This window comes from Lycorma delicatula, chromosome 3 (assembly GCF_047948215.1).
Source record: "Lycorma delicatula isolate Av1 chromosome 3, ASM4794821v1, whole genome shotgun sequence".
Classification (NCBI taxonomy): Eukaryota; Metazoa; Arthropoda; class Insecta; order Hemiptera; family Fulgoridae; genus Lycorma; species Lycorma delicatula.
Genome location: NC_134457.1, coordinates 129556211 through 129578936, shown reverse-complemented (window position 1 = coordinate 129578936; position 22726 = coordinate 129556211). Strand labels below are relative to the sequence as shown.

At 25.8% G+C, this 22726-nt stretch overlaps 1 protein-coding gene across 1 annotated transcript; it reads left to right on the top strand.

Annotated features, from left to right (window-relative positions):
- Window positions 1–4635: 4635 nt before the first annotated feature.
- On the top strand, window positions 4636–22324 carry LOC142321996 (phenoloxidase 1-like). Its single transcript, XM_075360564.1, has 13 exons — window positions 4636–4722; window positions 6562–6691; window positions 8391–8580; window positions 10361–10587; window positions 11763–11965; window positions 13116–13266; window positions 13485–13586; window positions 14430–14594; window positions 15701–15829; window positions 17441–17629; window positions 19085–19220; window positions 20881–21110; window positions 21717–22324. The coding sequence occupies exons 2-13, from the start codon at window positions 6572–6574 to the stop codon at window positions 22038–22040; spliced, it is 2166 nt and encodes a 721-aa protein (XP_075216679.1). The 5' UTR covers window positions 4636–4722; window positions 6562–6571; the 3' UTR covers window positions 22041–22324.
- The last annotated feature ends 402 nt before the right edge of the window (window positions 22325–22726 follow it).

Genomic DNA, 22726 nt, shown 5'->3' with positions numbered 1-22726 from the left:
ATAATTAACTAAAAAATCATCTCGTTACAATTTTTCAATTCTTTGTTACATCTGTGAAGTGTTTTACATAATGTAATCAATCATATGTGACTAAAACTGTTTTAAAACTGTAAATTTGTTTTTCTTATATGCATAGTTAACTTAATTCCAGTAATATTCTTCCCTTTATTTAACATTTTTAGTAAACACAAAAGTCTTTAAATAAAACCAGAGAAGTATTTTATCTGTGAATAATAATCATAAATGATATATATGTATGTACAACATTTTAATAAAAAAAAAGCGTTAGTTGGTATTATATTACTTAAACCTATTTAAAATTGATTAAAAATATTTTCTGATTAAACATAGATAAATATTTATTATGTAGATAATTAGAGATAAGAACCTCATTTAGTATTATTATTACCTTACAGTTTTAGTTTCAAATTTTAGATGTTTCCTTACCACAAAAAAAACAGTTTTATTAGTGCACTGAAAAATTGATAAAATTGAATGCACTTAAAAGTATTAATAACCATTAAACTGACAGCTGACAATTTTTATTTTTATTTAAGTTAAATTTATTCTTGATGTAATGAAAATGCAACAATCTGCTGTGTCACATTTAATTTTGGTATGGAAGATATGAAGAATACTTTGAAGTGCAAAGCTTAACAATTGCTTCATAATAGTGATAAAACATTAAAAATGTTTTTATTTTATTTCCTAATCATGTTTTATCCACTATGTGCTATATTATTATGTTTTAAAATACTTAAATGAAATATAAAGGAAAACCAAAGAAGAGTATATTTTTAAACTACTTTTTTTGCAAATTGACTTCACAGTTGTGTTGTAATAAACAATACAATAAAATATTTTCTATTAACAAGTTGCTTGTCATTTTCTCACCGATTATTAATTACAACTACTTCTGATGAGGGAATGCATCTTTTCATATATTTCTCATGAAAATAGCCAAAGATTAAATGAAGACCATGATAACCGATTTCATAATTTACTTGATAATAATTGGATCAATAACTCATATGTAAAGTGCTTACACAGAGGACAAAGAAACAAATTTATTGAAGGATCAGTAGGCAGAAGTACGAGTATAAACAATCAATTTTAGTAAATTAAGATTAGATATATAAAAGTCCTCTCACTATTGCATCCTGACTTGCTAGTAATGATGTATTTTTACCATCTGTAGAAATAGGATGATGAGTTACAGACTAATATGCAGTTAGATCCATACATGTGTGTATGTTTGAGGTAGTAATTCCAGAATGGCTGTCCTGTTTTTCTCAAAATAGAGGATAATTTTTATCACAACATTTTATAAAATAACATTTCATGATAGCACTTTTACTGTTTACAACATTATCATCAATCTTCCCATAAAACAATTAAATAAAACTGGTAACAAAACCTTGTCTCAGTATAACTTGGTCAAATACTGACTTAGGATTACAGAATGTAGAATTCTGTATTTAGCCTTTATGAGTATTTGTGTGGATAGAAAGTGACTAATTTATGTATTTGTCATTTAATGGAAATATGTTTTAAAGTTATTTACAACATAAGTAAATCTGAAGATCATTTAATAAATTAATAAACCTGAAAAAATATATTTCATCTGATCATTATAAAATATTTTTAAAAACAATATAGTAATCAATAAAATAAAATACAGTATGGTACCTGTTTCCACAGTATGGTAATCTTAATATATATATATATATCTGGAAATACTTTCTTAAAAATTATATTACAAATTTAGTTGAATAAATCAATGCAACTTATCAACTTCTTCATTTCACCGTTTTACTTCAACATAACTGGAAATGGTAAAATTTGATAGTGCTAGTAAAAATAAAGTTGTTGACATAGCAGTTCAGATTTGTTTTATGGTGAAAATTATATTTTTATTTTCCTCATTCATTTATTTAGTTTTATTAAATATTATATCTTCAAATAACAATACCTTCTTTAACTGAAACCGAAAGAATAACAATGTTGTTGATGTATGGGTATGGTGATAGAGTTCGGCCTTTAAGAGATATATGTGATTTATTTAATAATAGTTTTCCAAACAGAGAATCAATAAGTAAATTGACTTGATCAAGACAGTATAGCGATTTAAAAAAATCGGTTCTGTAAAGAATCGTCCTCGCACGGGTAGACCAAGAACTGTCACAATCAATGGAAAGTCATTAGAAGTATTGTAGACCTTTGTTGAAGTCCCTCATTTGTCGATTCGAAAAACTATTGTCCAACATGACATCAGCTACTTTTCGGTTCAAAAAATTCTTAAAACAGATAAATTTCATTCTTATAAGTTATTCCAGGTGCAACAACTTTCAGAAGATGATTTTGACCGCCGAGTTGATTATCATGATTTAGTGCAAAAATTAGACATAGATGCAAATTTCTCTAATTCAGAAATATTTACTGATGAAGCGACTTTTTTGTTAAATGACATGTGAACAAGCACAATTGTCAATACTGGAGCAATAATAATCCCAGATGGATGTTGGAAGATCCTACACAGCATTTAAGAAAGTGAATGTTTGGGCGGGAATCATTGGTCATTAGATGACAATCATACAGGAGATGCTTACTGCAGTTTGTTAACAGATGGGATTTTACCAAATATCGGGGAAAATTTTGGAGAAGAAGTAAATAATAACGTATGGTTTCAGCAAGGTGGGGAACCACTTCATTATTATTTATGTCATGGCAAATTTTAAATGAACAATTCCAAATCACTGTATTTGTTCTAGAGGAGTCATAGAATGGCCTGTGACGTCCGCAGACCTGTCTCCTATGGATTACTTTTTTGGGAGTTAACTGAAACATAATGTTTACAAAACAAAACCTGCTGACATTGACTAATTGAAAAGCGTAATAATTGACGAATCTGCTCATGGACCACCAGACATGAAACAAGAAGTTATTAACGGATATTACTTGAGGTTAGTACACTGACAATGTGTAGATGGGATGTGTTTTGAAAATTTATTGTAGATTTGTATGATTTCAAAATTTATTTCATTATTAATTTGCAATGGAAAACATTTATTTAAAATTTTAAAATAAATATTATAATATTTAAAGTAAATAGTTGATATAGCAGTTTAAATTCTTGTTGTGTGGTTAATTATTAGTTATTGTTTATTATTATCAATATTATATCACTGTTTTAAGTTTGTTATTGTATGCATTATGCAATAAAATTTTTCATTCAGCACTTTTACCTTGTTTTATTTTTAACATGATTTTTTGTCATTGCAAATTTGAATGGTTATAACTCAATAATGAACAGAAGCATTAATGGGTTTCTCCATTGTTTTTCTTGTAAAATTTTAAACCGGAATCATGTAACGTATGTTCACCTTTTTATTTGAAATAATTAAGTTTGATTCAACATTGTGGATCCAAGATGGCAGACAAAAGGTTATTTGAAAATTCAAATAATATTTCCATTTATATATTTCAAGTGAGGAATTAAAAGGTATTGATGAGACTAGATGAAAAGAGAATGAACACGGTGTGATTGTTTACCAGTTATAACATCTTGCTAATTCACTAACTTGAGGGAATGATGGAAGATAATTGTGCAAAGATGTTCATGGTTGATGTCAAATGAAGGAAGAGAATATTTGAATGGAGAGATTACCTTGAAGAAAAGAGAAAACTGTAAAACTATCGGATGCAGAGAAAAAGATTTCTACTTTTTAATCTATTTGTATTTACATTTATTTTTTTCAATTCTTTGCTGAAAATGTAGTTCGCTTTCAAGTTTCTGGTGATAAATTTTAATTATGTAATCAAATTGCAATTCTTTGTAAAGCTATTAATAAGAGAATAAAATAATTCCTCTTTAATTACTAAAAATATTTAGTACCACTGAGAAGTTAGTGATTACGATTTAAATTCTGTGAAAGAGCTCATATTGTCTTCATTACAATTACAGTTACTTGCTTTAATTATTTACTGACTTTATTCTAACTTATGTAACTGATATTTATTAACTAGGCAAACAGATTAATGCACTAAATTAAATTCATCCTGCAGTCTTCAATGCAGAATCTTTATTATTAATGGAAATTAAAGATCTGCAATGGTCTGTTTCTTCTTTAATATTAAAGATTAAATAAATTAAATCTTTAATTTTGAAGATTGCTTAAATTTTGAAGACTGCTTTAATTTCTGAAATAGAAATTTAGAAAAATAAATGTGTGAATCATATACACATATTTGCATACAAGTTTTAAAAAAAATAAATTTAGATAAAAACATATAATTAACTTGTTTGTTATAAAAATTTTTATTATCTCTTTACATCCTCCTATTTTATTAAAAGAATTCATATCAAATTAGAACACATGATTATTATTATATTGTCAAGTAATTTATCAGTTCTATAATTATGTTTGACCACAATTTATATCCATACAGTTTTGTTTATAACATTTAGATAGTTCACTAACTTATCTAGATCTAAATAAAAACTTTTAAATAAATTAATATTAATAACATATTGTGTGAGAAAGTAATTATCACTTTACCTGTATTTAAAAAACCACATCCTCTGATAATGACAATGTATATTGAAGTGTAGTATATAAAACAGATTAAAGACAATATTAAACCACTCTGAAATCATACCTTATTTCAGCTTGTTTGGATTCTATTGTCCATTTGGTTTCATTATCATACACACTGATAATTGTAAGTTTTGTTCTACTAAAACTACTGTAGATTTTAGGATTATTATTTTACTTTGCAAATTTTAATGTTTTTATTTTATTCAAGAATTTCTTAAATTAGGTTTTATTATTTTTGTCTTAATGCTGGTATTTTTTATATTACTTCACTTCGCTAGAATTATTTCTGTTTTACAGTTTGCTTGATCAACGTTATTGGTTATTTAATACAATTTATTTTATAACTTGAAGTCATTTTTATAAATACATAACTATCTACTTTGAAAACCTTTTTTATTTTAATTTTGTGATATAACTGTTTGTAATTGACTATTAAAGTATAAAATATTTTAAAACATTATCTTAATTCTTTATATTGTAATGAAAAAATAAAAAAAATATTTTTGGTGAAACAATTTTAAATTGCTGCCTGCCACTAACTTTAATATATTATATTTTTAATTTAAACTAAGGTATTTTGATGTTAATATTCTTGTAATTATTATGTCATTACAACTTATGAGCATTACTCAAATATAACATAAAACAAAACAGTACGCACACTAAGTGATTATTTCTGTACTCTACTCAAGTGGGTGAATTTTTATTTATTGCAGATGGCAGCAGCAGTTTTCAACAATTGTCCCTCTTAGACTTACTTAGATTGTCTTACTTAGACTTCTAAGTAAGGAAGGATAAATATATACTTCAACATTTTGAAGGAATAAGTTGAATTTTTAGACAATGTTTTTAAATATTTTAAACTGAAAAATTGAAATCATCATGTATTTTTACTACATTTCTTATTTCGTAACAGTGATCTGTATTACACTGTGATGTGTCAGTTCTTCAGCTATCACAATTCTGAACAATATTCTTTATTATTAGAACATATATTTCTTTACGGATATATTCACCATTTTGTTCTATTTGTTTAATGTTTAATGGGTTTAATAACTGACAACATAGCTTTAGATTTTAAAGGTTACATTAAAAAATATATATATATATTAAAGTAAGCAACAACAACATAAAAAACTAATCAATACTGGCAAAGCATAAAACATGCAATTCTCATAATAGTTTAAGTTGCTATTGTTTTTCCTTAATTTTGATGGAAACCTCTTACAATCTTTGTTTCATTACATTCAATGTATGAATGTACCATCTAAATTGTTATTTATATACTATTTTATGTTTTTCTTTTATGACTAAAATATTTGTTAATTCTTAATTTGCCACCGTTTTATTTTATTGTCATGTAGTTCAATAGGATACAATTCTTTAATTTTTTTTCAAATTTATTCTTTGTTCTTTGCCATTTTATATTTGCCATTTGTTTACATTATTCAAATCTAATAGTTAGTATATTATAGTTTTTTTCAAATATGCTAATCAATAGTCACATTAACATTAAAGTAAATTTCATATTTATTAATAGAGGAAAGTTTTACCAACTTAGGGTATTTGAATTTAATTTGTATTTTATAAATGACTGCAGGACCATTAAAAAACATTAGAAAAGTTTAACAAACAGTTGTTTCTGTGTTTTTCCTAACACAAACAAGCTGTACAGGATTAATCTGAATTTTCAGTCCTTTATCTTAATAAACTTGCATCTTTAGAATGAACATCACTGCTCACTGCTTGCTTTTTGAAGTTTATTTTATTACTTAAAATCAGATGTGGAATTTATGTAGGACATAGCTTTATTGGATGGGACGATTTATTAATGTAACAGGAAGTTTTAATAATACTTGATAATTAAAATGAAATAGAATGTTTTAAATAAACTTATATTTTCCCACATCATTTTAAATAATACAATAAAAACCTACTTTAAAAGAACATGGTTTCTTTTCAGGATTATCAATATGTCTGCAGAAGCTGAGGACACAAAATACCTTCTAGCCCTTCTGGATAGGCCTAATGAGCCTATATTTTTACCAAAAGGAGATGATGGTATTATTTTTGGTGTGCCTGAAGATTATTTGGTAAGTAAGATTTTTTAAAAATATTTTCTAAAAATGTATTTTTTTTTAGATAACAAAGAAGTAAACAAGATTAAGGTACTTCTTGAACTAGTTAACTGCAGGCAAAATTTTTGAACAATATTTTTAAATATTCAACTAATCATGGCATGGCTGCTTAGAAGTAGGAACTATAGAAAAGTTGTAACTGAATATATTAAAAGTAATTTCTGTTACTGCCACTCTTTTTTAAATATTGCCTTCTGAACATTTTGTCTTTTAATTTGGTATATATATATATATATATATATATTATTTAAATAAACTATTAAAAATTTTAAAAAATTCGAAATTATAGATTTTATTAATTTATTTAAGGTTGGCTACTCTGTTTAGAATTTTATACATTAAAATTAAAATAAGCCAATTAAAATAATCCTGTATGTTTTGCAGCTCTCTCTTAAGTGCACTTTTAAGAAGGTTGTTAAGTCCCATACAGTTGTAATCAAACTGATCAAGACACAATTTGCTCCCAAAAATTTCATAGGCATTTTTATGAAAACAAATATTTCATTTAAGGCATGCTATAGAAAGAACTACTGTGCACTAATTACTTATTTACTGATTTGAATATAATGTTGCACATCAGCATTTCAAGTTCAAAAAATGCTCTTTTTTGAGCAAGAGATATTTTTGATTTTTTTAACAAAAAAAGGTAAGAGCCTCTTTTTGTTAAGAGAATTCTTGATATTCAACTCTACAAGTGAAACTATTACATTTACACTGCCATGATTGGCTGGCAGATGGTGAATATCATTTTCAGAGAAACTGCTGTGGCCTGTGTCTTGTACCCCACTCATGTCTTTTATGTGTTCCAGCCATAAGAAAATCTGGGACTATGTTAGTGTAAAACAATAAACTAATATATTAATTTCAGAAACAATGCATTATAGTTCTATTAGTAAGGGAAAAGATTAAATGTAAAATTATTATGTTTTATTTTTATTAAATTACTAATAATATGAAAGTTTTTCCAACCAATTTACTTAAAAGATTTCTTTTTACACAAACAATATTACTCTGTTGATGAGTTATTTAAATAATTAAATAATACCTACTAATATTAATCTGAACTGTGGTATACTTTTTTAATGTATACTTATTTCATACTATTATTATTATTATTATTATTATTATTATTATTATTTAGCAGTTAAAACCCTAAAAATTGTTATTTTTATATGGATTTACTTTATTTATTATCCTCACATAATTGAGTTGATTTTATTCATAAATAATTATTTTTTCCGTAGTAATTTTGACCATAAACCCATATATATATATTTTTTTTCCATGTATGTGTATATTTACTTCCTTTACAAGGAAAAAATAAAAAATAAGTATTGTAATATCATTTTAACTTATAAGCTCTGCAGTTAAATAATAAAATAATTATCTATCCAACTAAGGTTTTTGGGGTAAAATCAAAATTCTTTATAATCACTATTGAAAGGGTTAATTTTAAGCTGTAAGAAAATGTTGGAAAAGTACAGGAATATCAGTGTCAACTTTATTTATATTTAAAAAGATTATTAGACATTTGATATATATAAAATTTGTTTAATGTTAATTGTACATATCTCAATAACTGAATGAAACTGTAAAACTGTTGTAATGAAATAATTACCACCTGTTAAATATTTGTATTATTTTTTTTTATCAGGAGGATCGCTTTAAAGGTTCTGAAGTAACTAACAGATTCTCATCAAGTACTTCACCACAAGTGGCATTGAAAAAATTACCATCACTTCCTGATTTAGATTTACCTTTAAAACTTTCAAAACGTGACCTATTTTCTCTTTTTATACCATTACATCGTAGAATGGCTGGAAGGGTAGTTGAAGTCTTCATGGGTATGTTATATGTTAAACTATTCTTTTACAATTTAATTATTACAAAGTTTTAAATAAACATTGAGATGAGAATTGAATAATATTACAAAAAGAAAATATAAATCAGGAATAATAATTGTTACAGTAATATGTAATTCACAACTAATACATCTACCCTCGTACAATACAAGCTAAATATCTTAAGCTTTATTTGCCTGTATGGTACAAAAATTTACTGTCATAAAGTAAACCACAGTCATTAAAAGTAGTGATTTATTTGTAAACTGAATATTTATTTTAGAGACAACTGCAGCCAAATAACCATTTAAAGTTTATTAAAATGGATGAAATATTTTTTTTTTCTATTTATTAATATAATGTTTCACATATATCATAAAACAGATGTTTAGTCAATTGTGTTATGAACTGATAAATAACAAATCATTTGTTTTTTTTGTAATTTCATAACAATAATGATATTTTTATATTAATGCCAATTTCATTTGCTCACTTTTCACAAGAATACTATTTCTTACATCATGAATATACAGATATTTGTATTGTAGAACATGCAGCATACACTATTTATTTACTGTAATGCAGTTTTGAACAAATTTATTATTAAGTTCTCATTCTAGGGTTTTATTTTTAATGATCAAAATTTAATTTGTGAACTTTTTTTCACATAGAACATTTATTTACACTTTTACAGCTTTACATGCTATTTAGTTGACACTAGATAGAAGGATAAACAAATCATAAGCAGAAATTTTTGGTGTAATATATGATTTGTAAATTGTGAGCTATTGTTTTTTTTAAGTAAGCATCATACTTTACTGTAATTTTTGCACATTCATCATTTTATAAGTGAATATGTTTTACTGATGTACATAGTCGAACATTTTTTTTGTATATACATATATGAATATAACTAAGTCAACCAATCAATCATGCTGTCCAAATCATATAGTGCAATGACAGCAGTCCTTTTAATATTTTTATTCCATCTACTATTCGGTTTTCCCCTATTCCATATTAAGTAATCTGAATCTAGTCCAACAACCATACTGCTTTTTATATGTTGTGTACATCAGTTACTTTGATAATGGATCTTATAATAACAGCTATTTATTATCAAGCCTAGTCTGTCCAAGCATACTTCTTTCATACTATAATGCTCTTGTCTAAATTTAGTTTAAGTACTTCATTTAATGTGCATATTTAAAATTGAGAAGTAGACATTGACAAAATATACTGATCAAACTTCTACTAAAGACATAAAAATGTTGGAATAAAATATTATTAACTCTCTTTAAATTAAAATCACTCTCATCACAAAATTTCATTGGTGAAGCATTTTTTATGTCGACTAGGATGAGTTAACCTAGATAGCATATATACACTGTATGCATGTATGCTATATTTATAAAACTCAGCTGAAAAATTCCATTTTTTCTTTTTTGTAAAAATAACATCCTTGATCCTCCATTTTATTTTTTCAACCCCTTCACAGGGTTGAGATGAAGAGTTAGATGATCTGTTCATGAACATCTGTGCAATTGATTTGGATGCAGTGTCATGGATGAATTTATTTAAACTGAAATACTTTCACTATCAGGTAAAAACTGTAGGTAAAAAGAATTTAGCTTGAGTTATACTGACTTTTTTAAGGTGAAAAATTTTGTAAATATGCTGATTAAGTTCACATAGGTTGTTATTTTACAATCACTTGTTTCCTAAAGTATTGTATTTATCAAAATTATTATGAATTATGTGAAAATGTTTAATTAATTATGTTCAGGTATGAGAAATATAAAGGATTTCCTTACGGTTGCAAGCTTTTGTCGTGAAAATATGAATCCACAGTTATTTAATTATGCATTGAGTGTGGCTTTACTTCATCGTCCTGATACTAAAGATGTTGAAGTTCCTCCATTATCAGACTTTTTCCCTGATAAGTTCATTGATGGATCACTGCTCCCTCGTGCTAGAGAAGAAGCTGAATTTGTTAGCCGAGGATTGGAAACTGTAAGTTTTTATTATATTTTATAACTTTATGATCAAAATAGCATGTAAATTGAACATTTATTTCTATTTTGAGATTATATTATTTCAAAATTGGCTGTAAGCCAGATAACAATATGGCAGTTTGTCTTATCTGATCTCAAGTCAACCATTGCTGAAACAGTTTAATTAATGATTGATTAATCCTGTGATTAAATATATATAAATTAATTAATAATTTACAAATTATATTTATGTATTATTATAATAATGTATATAATTATTATAAAAATAAATTCCTCATAGGAGAGTGTTTTAAGTCATTTTTTAAGCATGATTATTGTGTAAATATAATTATGACTAAATTTGTTAACATTAACTGAAACTGTCATTTACTCTGTATTTTAAATAAAATTTTGCATTTCAAGATTATAACATTATAATCATATATACGTAATAATATATGTTATTCTGGCATTTTCCTCCACTCTGATGTGAAAACTTACAATATGATTATATATCGTATATCTATATATAATAAAGATATATGATATCCTTTTTCCAAACAACATTGTGTTGTGATTCTTGATTCTCTAATTTCATAACGTTTATTTTGTAAATAAATTGCTCACTATTTTTGAATAGATTTAATGATCAAGATGACAAAATTTAGGACAAATTTATTCATCCCAAATTTATTTACCAACATAGCTTACTGTATTGGAAAACATACAGGCACAAGTTAAAATAAATCTAATGGCTTGATAATTAAAAATGGATATACTTAATATTTCTTTAAGTTTCACATTCTATCAGTTAATTTTGAAATCATCAGCATTGCTTCTGAAGCAAGGTGTAATCATCAGTCAGTTATCAGAAACAGTTACCATAAAAACTGAAACTGAAAAATGTTTTTATGAAACATAAAAATAATGAGAAAAAGTGTTTTAATTGAAAAATAACATGATATAATTAATTATTATTCTTCCAAACTGTTTCTCATCATGCATCATAAGCATCAGAAATTATTTAAGATGACAAATTGATATACTGCATTTATTACTTGTTTAGTCTTCTTATACACTTTGATTCCTATAAACTAGTATTTTTTGTCTTGCATTTGATGGTAATATCAAATTAATTAGTATTTTGTAAATTAATTTGTTATTAATTTAAGTTATTATATTTTTTTTAATCAGACACCACTTGAAATTCCTCTTGATTACACTGGAACAGATTTAGAACCAGAGCACAGAGTTGCTTATTTCAGAGAGGATCTTGGTATTAATCTTCATCACTGGCACTGGCATCTTGTTTATCCTTTTGCTGGTCCAACAAATGTAATTAATAAAGACAGGCGTGGTGAATTATTTTACTATATGCATGAGCAGTTATTGGCAAGGTAAGATTAGTTTTATAGGTACTCTCATTATACTTACATGATCAATTTTATTTAATATTCAATAATAAATATGTGAATTAAAATATTTTGTTAAAAGCAAATTGTGTACTTATGAACCTCATTAGTTTACTAGAGGTTTCAATAGCTTTAGTTTTTTTTATAATTGAAACAAGTTTTTTAAACATATAATAAAACATATATCAATTACATGATGTGAAATTAGGCAAAATAAAGGAATTTTAAAATATAATGTTTCTTTTCTTGTTATCTGAATTATCAACTAATATTACTTTCTTAATATGCACAATGGAATTCCACATTCTATTGTGCATTGGAGTTCTGTTTTCATTTTATGTAGCCCTGATGCTGATTATAACATTATGTACATCATATATGACTTTATTTATAACAAGACATGATATCCATGTTCTTATACCTCTCTACCGTTGCTACATCTAGTTTTTCCAGGCACTATAATATATCTTTTTTGAAGCACTCAATTGTTTATGAGTTGGTAATCTTTGTTTTTTCCATACTAAATTATCAAACAAGATTTTTTTATTGATTTCAAAGGAATGGTTTTTTAAACATAAAATAATTAAATTTAAAAAAAAATTGTTTATAGAGCAATAATGCGAAAATAATTTATTATGTTACATAACTGTATCAGAAACAGTTTACTTTTATTATCATGGATAGAGTTTCATATATATTAAGACGTCTTTATTATATCATTAAAAATTCCCTCCCTAAAAAATGATTTTAATTTCCAAAAACGTATTTTCATAAAAATTATTAATTTTAAAACAAAAGTTAAGAATTTAAAGTTATTGATCCACCATATTATACGTACAAAATACTACAAAAAAATTTTAGGAGCTTATTTTTTAAAATGTAAACTAGTCCTAAAAATGAAGAAGCTATTAGCTTGAAACTGAATAAATATTGTAAGCAAATGTTTCTAATTACAATTATTTTGTCATAATATTTTGATGATTACCATGGTGGGAGGGTGAGAATAATGAACTATTATATTATTTGAAGATAATAATAAAAAAATATCAAAACTTCTGTGGCGTTTTAATGTAATTTTATAATTTAACTAGACTTTTAGATTTGATAAATTAGTTCAAAAACAGCTTTTTTTTAGATACAATGCTGAAAGACTGAGCAACAGACTTGAACGAACTAAACGATTTTTGGAATGGAGAGAGCCTATACCAGAAGGTTATTTTCCTAAACTGGATAGTTTATCTGGAAGCAGGACTTGGGCGGCCCGTGCAACCAACACTATTCTCAGAGTATGTACTACTTTATAACAATTTAAAACACTAGTAATTTGATTAAAAAATTGTAATTATTTATTTCATTCACTTCTTTGTTTTTCCATAATTTCATTCATTCATTGTTATTTTTACAGATTTTTACAATACGTTATGTATTTAAACTCAATATATAACATACTTATAATTTTTTTAGAAATTTAAAAAATATTAATTTGCTTCTTTTTTACTGTTAGGATATTAATCGGCCGGGTGAACAATTATCATTTGAAATTCAAGATTTGGAACGATGGAGGAACCGACTTTACGAAGCTGTACAAACCGGACGAGTGATTGATGTAAGCATTTCTTAATCTTTCTACATGGTATTTATGATAATGCTTAATCATCTGGATTTTATTATATTTTAGATATTATGACTAAATTTTTTAATTAATTATTCAGTAATTAAAGTGCTTTATTTCGATAAGGAGCACCTCTTTAACATCTCTCTTTCGATTGCCAGAAATTGTAACGGGCAATTAAAAGCAAGGGTGGCACATATGGTCACCTTTGAAAATCAGATAGTAAGAGGTAGCATTTTGTAACCTATCATTTCTCATCCATCTCATTTTTCTAACTAAAATTTATGTCATGTTCTGAGGTCATAATAATAAAAATAAGAGTGATAAAAAATTCTACCTAATGCATTACCTTCATGCTGTTTTATGCAAGTAACACATTACTTATATTTCACATATTGAACTATTTAGCATATTATAAATTTATATTTTAAGCAGGAAAGGAAAATATTAACTTAGGAGATCATTAATTTCCAAGATCAAAAAACCTCTATTATTGCACTGCCACTGATACTAATGACTGTTCAAAAGTACACAATGTCAGAACTTACTCTTTGAGGATGGAATTTATTAAAATGTTTCTTAATAAGTTTTTAGAACTTAAGTCAATCTATTCTGCCAAAATTTCAAACGCTAAACAATTTAATCCTTGTTATGTTTACATTAAACACTATAAAATGTTATTACTGCTATGTGTTAATATTTTTTGAGCATTTCCTAGTTTTGAAAATATTTATCTTTTTTGTAACTCTTTGCTAAGTTAGAACATTATCTTTAAAATGGAAACAATTCATTTGCAGTAATTGTATTTATTCAAATCCAGATGTTTATTGATTTCAGAATGCAGGCCAACTTGTTCAGTTAAATGACACTGAAGGAATTGATATTCTAGGAAATTTAATTGAAGCAAGCGATCTGACCAGGAATCGTAATCTGTACGGAGACATTCATAATCTTGGACATGTTGCTATTTCTCTTTCCCATGATCCAGATCATCGCCATCTTGTAAGTTTAATACAATATTAAAAATGTGTCAGGACAAGCTAAAATGACAAATAAAATAAAAAATAAAAATCTTACTTATGGATTATCTTAGAATAAACCGTAGATAAGGATGATGAAGTGATGTTTATATTTTTATAAAATAATTTAAAAAAAAACATGACTCAATTATTTAGTTCCACATAATCATTTATTTAAAAACTGAATTCAGGTTTTTATTATTTTATAAAGATTAGAATAAATTTAGTAAAGAAGGGATGAAATAAATCCTTTCGTCCAACCTCAAAAAAATATTCATCTAACAAAAGCACCTGATGATTTGAATACAGATTAGAAAATTTTATGTTTCTTGGTTAAAAACAAAAACCTGAGTTTTAGAAATTATTGCAGTTTTGTTAAGAGCATAATGAACAACTTTCAGTCATTCTTCAAAACAAAAAAATAGAAGCAAGACTGATTAGAAGATTATATAAAAAAATTGATCTTACACGTTTTTTATTAATAATATATCCTTTAAAGAAAACTTCTTGTACATGTATTAAAAAAAAAAAAAAAAAAAAAAAAAGTCTTATTTGAGTTGTGAAGACAGTAAAACATGAAATCAGAGTGCACAATGTTTCTGTTTATTTTTTAAATAAGCGTTACTACTTCGGTTTTTATTGAGATAAATATTACTCTAATTTTATTGATAATGAAATTTAATAACTTTGAAAACTGAACACTTTGTATAACCCTGTTTTTAAAAAAATGGGTTGGTCTATGTCATAAGGTAAAATTCGAAATTTAACTATTGTAAGGTAGGGTATGTTTAATTTAATTAACCATGTACATGAACATTTGTTTTAATTACATAATTGAGATTTATTTGGCAAATCCAATTTCTGTATAATCAATCATAATTACTGAAAATAAAGTTAACACATTTGTATCTCTTTGGACAAAATGCAAATAATCATATTATAATAGGATAATCATACGTACAATATTTGCTGTTTTGATGAAAATTTAAAATGAACTAGACTGGGACTATCAGGGCTGTAAATTCATGTAAAATTAAAGTGAATTAAATTAAATTTTTACAGATAATAATATTGTTATTAATATTTTAGGAAACATTTAGTGTGATGGGAGATTCTGCAACTGCTATGCGAGATCCTATATTCTACCGTTGGCATGCATTTATTGATGATATTTTTCAAGATCATAAAAATACTCTTTCTCCTTATACTGCTGCACAGGTATTACTAAGTTAATTTAAATACATCTAATTTCTTATGAACTTATTCAAGATTCTAGATGAGATTGTAATACACATTAAAAATCTAAACAACATTCTTTAAAATTTAAAACACTAAACATGTTAATTTGGTCATTTATTAAGACAATAGTCAAAGAGACTATAAGTAAATTTGGATTTTTGTGTTATTTGACAGTCAAACCATCAACTATAAAATGAATAAAAAAATGATCTACTATAATCTCTGAATTTTATTTCATTTAAATAATTGTAATGTATGCTTATAGATGCTCTGTATCTAAATTTAATAATATTTTTAAGATTTTATGTAATTAATCATTTTTACAAATCTGCCACAAAGCTCTGAAATTTACAAATTAACAAATAAGTTTTCAGTTGGATGTAAAGGACAGTAAACCTTCTTTTGCTATAAATGAAGATTCTTTCACAAGCATTTTTATTTTCTCATAACTAGAATTAAACATATTAAATACTCATATTAATAAATAACTAACTAATCTATTATTAATTTATTCATAAACCCATTTTATAATATTCAGGTGGACTGAACTGCAAATGAGCACTATTTAACAATTTCAGTGAATGCATACCCTTTTATGATAACTAAAATAATCATTTTACTAATACTTTGAATTTTTGTTGATTTAGTTTTGAAAATATTAAACTGCTATTTTATCCAATGATTCATCATTTACCACCAAATTCACCAAATACCCAGCCATTGGTGAAGTGGTTAGCATGGTGTTCTCTAGATTCACTTATCTCAACACAGTTCCTGACTAGGGTCTGATGCTTATTACCTATTACTTCATCTAATCTTCCTCATTAACATATAGATGTAAAAAACAATGGCCAAGATCATAGTAATAAAATTAAGAATTGTATATTTATCCTGAATTTGTTTAATTATGAACGCATTTAGTAATTATTAGAGATTTAAATATTTTAATTATGATAAAAAAAGTTTGTGTTCTGTACATTTAATTTTAATTTATCAGTGATTATTCCTAGTTATCTTAAAGGAATCCAAGTTACTTAGTCTCATTATTATGATAATTTATTAGTCACTGCAATGATAAAACTAATTATTTACGTACAGTACAAATTTTACAATGTATAGTGCTTTGAAGGTCATAGTAGTGTGTACTACGTTGAACTCAAAATCAGTGTAAAAATATTTTTAATACCGTGTTTATTACTTGACTGCCCTGCCCAAAAAGGAGTGTAATGTATTTAGGATGTAGGTATGTATGTTTGTTCCACCATAGCAGCTCTACAGCTGAACCAATTTAGATGTATGACTCCACGTTGGAATCCTTTTGCTATCAGGAGTGTCATAGGCTATATATATTTTTAAATAAATTTAAAAGATTTGAAAACAAAATTTTTCGATATATAAAATTGTCACTGGCATGTTCTTTACATTAGTTATTATCCTACATTAAAAAGCAATGCTATTTTTTTGACAGTCATGTTTTTTAATTTTTAATATTAATCTCTTGATTACATAATATGTATGCTTGTACAAATATTAACATAAAAAGAAGGACAGATGTGTGTTTCTTTATATTACATTAATATTATTTTTCAGCTTGATTTTAATGGTGTAAGAGTATCTCGAATTCAACTGACTTCTCCAGGATTAGCAGAAAATACATTTGGAACATACTGGCAAAAAAATGACGTGAATTTAGTCAGAGGAATTGATTTTTCACCACGTAGTAATGTGTTTGCTCGTTTCACTCATTTACAGCATGTCCCATTTGAATATAAAATAACAGTAAGTATTAGTATAAATGGAAAAATTATAGTTAAGATAGTTGGTGCTAGTTGATTTATTAGTATGCATATGCAAAATTCTTTAGTTTAAAGGGAGATATAATCTCACAAATGCTGTCATCAACTGTTATTAAAAGCCTAACCACTATCAGTAACAACTACTAGGCTAAGAGTTATCAATGAGAAAGAAATAACTTTCCTCTCAGAAGCATGTACATCTAAATATTAATTAATGCATTAACTAAGCAAAAGTTACAATTTTCAATCAATAATAATGATTTTCAGTGATTACTACAAGTTTCAGTCATTATACTTTATTATATTTGACTAATAGTTACTGCATTAATAGTCAGTAAAAGTTTCATCTGAATGTTTCTTTTATATTTATAAAAATTACAAAATTTCAATTTTATTAAAGTATTCTAAATTTTTAACTATAAATGATTTTTTTTAATGATGTAATATAACATGAAATATTAAATTATATAACTACATATATTACATAAGTAACTCAGGAGGTTCCACCTTCTAAGCCTGGTTAGGCATAGATTTTTTCAATTATTTTAAAATTTCATTCCCTCAAGGAAGGGATTTTGAACTAAAAATCCCATTCACTTATCTCTAAAAAAATATGTGAAAAAAGGAAAGTATAAAGAAAGAAATGCATTCTTATTATTATAGTTGTCTCTAAGACAAGCTCTTGACCACCTTATATTTACTACTACTATAATATTCTATTACAATAGTACAAGTATACTATACCATAAGTAATAAGTATAAGAAGTATTAAATTAGTTTTTATGTGATATATCTCTGCATTATTACTACTTGCATGTTGATAATGCAAGTATATATCAAAGTATTTTGTTCATTCATTTTCAAAAAATGTTTCTATTGAGATTCATAAAATGTCAGTGAATGATTCTAATATGTATTCATAACAAATTAAATCACACAAACATATTTTGCTGTATGTAAAATTTGAGTCAATAATAATAATGTTAAGAATAATTTAGTTGTAAAGAATGAATACTATATGAAATACATATTTAACATATTCCTGTTGTATAAGAATTTCCAATCATTATTGCTATTTTCATTAAAAAAAAAATTGTTTTACAACACAATAATTAACAGTGACAATGGTAATATAAGTGCAATGTTTTACTTACTACAATATCCTAGACAATAATATTTATTTTTTATTAGATGGTACAACTTAACAAATTATTTTTTTCTATAATTTTTGATTCTAAAGCATAAAAAATCTCAAGAATTATACTTATAGAACAGCAGAAAGACATCATCTTGAAACCTTATTTTATCATTAGAAAAGTATTAACTACTGAATTTTTAATTGGTGTGCTTCAATATTTCAGTTCAGTTAAATCTAAAATTGAATGATATTTATTAACAACTGAATCGACAAAATTAACTTGCAGCATTTTATTTTCAGGTAAACAATAGTGGGCAAGCAAGACAAGGAACTGTAAGAATTTTCATTGCACCTGAAATTGATGAACGTGGTCAACCATTCTTATATGATGATCAGAGGAAATTGATGATTGAACTTGATAAATTCACAGTTAATCGTATGTTAACTGATTTCTTTTCATTAAGAACCTAATAAGAATATAATTGATCAGTGTTAAAAAAACCACAGTAGTTTAATTAATAAACATTTAGTTTATTAGTCATTAGTATTCTTTGCGAAGTATTTCTGACAGTGTAAAAGCTTATCCTGTATAATCATTTGAATTTCAATCAATTTTTAATTTAAGTATAGCAGTTTAGTCAAATTTGAAATGATGTCAGGAACCAAATGTGACAAGCGTCTTGAGGTAGTAAATTTAATTAATTTTCTCATCACATTGATGATTGATAATTGTTTCAGCAATTATTATAATAATTGTACATAATTATTATGTACAACATTATAATATACATTATTATGTGGTACAATAAATTTTAAACTATCTTCTAAATTAATATTTTTTTTTTTACTAATTTTATTTATTTATTATCTTTTCATATTTTCTTCACTATTTCATGTACTATTTCTTATTTTTATATATAACTATGACTTTTAATAACTTTTGAATTATTATTTATTTATTTTTTAAATCTTTTTTTTTTTGATAATTAATTTTGCATTTTGATATGCTTTTCTTATCAACATTTTACTAGAACTTCCCCTGATTCATTCAGGCAAATGCTGTACAATTCCTTTTACATCTGTAGAATAGTACGCCTACCCACTTCTTATGTGATCTCTAAATATACAGTTAACAACCTGAATTAAAAAAAAGTAATGTGGTAGTGTACCAGTAGAAAAAAAATTGTATTTCTCTTAGAAAAATTCACAGATTGAGACATACCTTGCTAGTCAAATTTTAATTATATTTGTTGCTAGTTTCATCTCTCAACTAGACCTACCATTTGTAACTAAAATAATTATAACTAATGAGAATTATAATTTAAGAACATAATATTTAAAAATTAGCATTTAGTGTTAGTTAAAACATGTATAAATTATCCTTTAGCTTCTACATTTTTTTTAAAAACTTCTTGTAGTGATTCTTTATTTTTGCAAATAATATTTGCATGTCTATAAATGTCACTAATAAATTCTGACATCATTGTTATTGGAATTTCATAACACAAATTTAGCTTATTAGATTAGACATTCTATTTCATATATGAAAATAATAATGATCCAAACAGTAACAACTTTTCAGGACTATATGCTTTGATATTGTTTTATTTTTAACATTATATAAGGTTTACATTTCTTAGTTATGTGAATTCACATTATTCCAAGAAAACACTTTCTTAAATGAACTGACTGGTCAATCACTGGTTGTTAAATTATCTAAAAAAATTAGAAATTGTTGAACATAAGAGTGTTGATATTGTTTCATACAATGGTCACTGGTAAAAATGATACAAAATAATTACCGACTAACCAAATTAATACATAGAAAAGCTGTAAAAAGATTGTTGTAATATACCAGCAAAAAGAAGTTTTCAAGAACTGTTTACACTTAAATTCATATACTCTGGTGAAAAGTTTAAGTGATATATGTATATATATTTAATAAACATGTTGTCTAGTGTGTAAAAATTGTATTTATTAATATAATCAACTTAAACATAACAAAATAGCAAGCTTAATATTACCAATTTGTATTACAAGTTTTTCAAATGCATGGATTTGTATTAAAAAACAGATTTTTTCTTTCTTTTCTTTAGTTCAACCTAATCAGAATACAATAACTCGAAGGTCAAATGAGTCATCTGTAACTATTCCTTTTGAGAGAACATTCAGAGATCTCAACAGTGTTCCAAGTTCACAATCTGGCATAGCAGAATTCAACTATTGTGGTTGTGGCTGGCCACAACATATGTTGATTCCTAAAGGAAGTCCTGAAGGGTTTAGAGCAGTACTCTTTGTTATGATCACCAATTTCCAGGATGATCGGGTTTGTAAAATTATATAATTATTGTGCAATATCTGTTCTGAATTACAATGCATTTATTATATTTTTTATGTACTTCAAGAAGGTGAAAGGTACATTAATTTTCATAAAACAATGCATTTAAATGTCAAAGAAATTATTTTGGAAAATTTAATTCAATGTTTTTTACCAATTATTGTATTGCAATAGTTACAAAATAATGGATATGTACTCTTATTTATTATATCATTAGTTATATAAACACCTTTAATCTTATTTAATTTTTGCATGTTGATTTACTGTGATACCGCATTTTTTTATTTTTCTGAATAACACAAACAAATGAATATTGTAGTTTGTAATTGATTTTTTTATAATAATCTACTTTGAATCTGAGTGTTTATAATTTATGTTTAGTATTTTATAATTATTTTGCATTTATTATTGCATTATTATGATTGACGTTTGTGTGTTATGCATGTAAATTAGTATTTTGCATATCTTGCTTTAAAGGTATCTTTTTCTAAAATATTTTCTTCAGGATTTTTCCAACCATTATATACATATGTATTTATATCTAATAATTTGATAACTGTTCTTATTATATAAAATTTAATTTAAATATTTTAGGTCCAGGACCAAGGGACAGTTGATACACAATGTCGTAAAGCTATAAGTTACTGTGGTGTAAGGGATTCAAGATATCCTGATCGTAAAGCAATGGGATATCCATTTGACAGAGTTCCTAGAGCAGGTGCTGATACACTTCAGGAATTCTTAACACCTAACATGAATAGCCAAAGAGTTACCATCAGATTCCATGATGTAATTGCACCTCCAGGCAATGTGTTTATACCTGGAAAAGGCATTCAATCAAGTCGGGATCAACAAGGAAGTTCAAAAAAAGGTCAAGGCCAACAACAGCGTCCCAAAAAACCAAGTGGAAGAAATTAAATCATAGAACAAGGATGTATTTGTAATCAACTATAATATCCATTATTCCATTATGATTTTTTTATATATATATAACAAAAATATCTAACATTTATCCTATTCACTGAATAATTTTCTGGTCATGAAAAAATCTTTGCTCTTTTCAAAGTGTTAGTATTGATCTGCATAAATCTTCCTTTTCTTTAATTATTATTTTTCAATTATCTATCTTCTTTTCATTTATTATTATTGTAATCACTTTTTTGTTTCAAAAGTTTATAAGAATAAATAAGTTTTGCATAATACATACATTTTTTTATTTGCCATGTTTACTTATAACTTTCAGTATTGTAATTAATTACTACTGTTGAATTGTGTATCATTCAATACTTTGTTTAATGTAAAATGATCAGTTTGTTTTTCATTAGACTAATGACTTCTTATCATATTTGATTTGATTTGCATGGAATTTCTCCCGCCACCAACCCATTCGGTCGCCCTAAAGCATAAGACCGAATGTCTGTGCCAGAAACGGCTACTGAGCCTTGAATCAGTTTAGCAACCAGTGTCCTAACCAGCTCCTACAGCTAACCTAATTACATGAGTGAACTAAGCATAGTGCCACACACCACCTGCTTCATGTCCCACCGCTCACTTGTCATATATTCTAAAATGGGTAGGCACACTCTGTCAACCACTAAAATAAA

Coding starts and splice junctions, on each gene's coding strand:
- LOC142321996 (XM_075360564.1), top strand. CDS start 6,572: ATGTCTGCAGAAGCTGAGGACACAAAATACCTTCTAGCCCTTCTGGAT. Junction 10,588..11,762: donor TTAGCCGAGGATTGGAAACT/GTAAGTTTTTAT, acceptor TTTTTTAATCAG/ACACCACTTGAAATTCCTCT. Junction 19,221..20,880: donor TGATAAATTCACAGTTAATC/GTATGTTAACTG, acceptor TCTTTTCTTTAG/TTCAACCTAATCAGAATACA.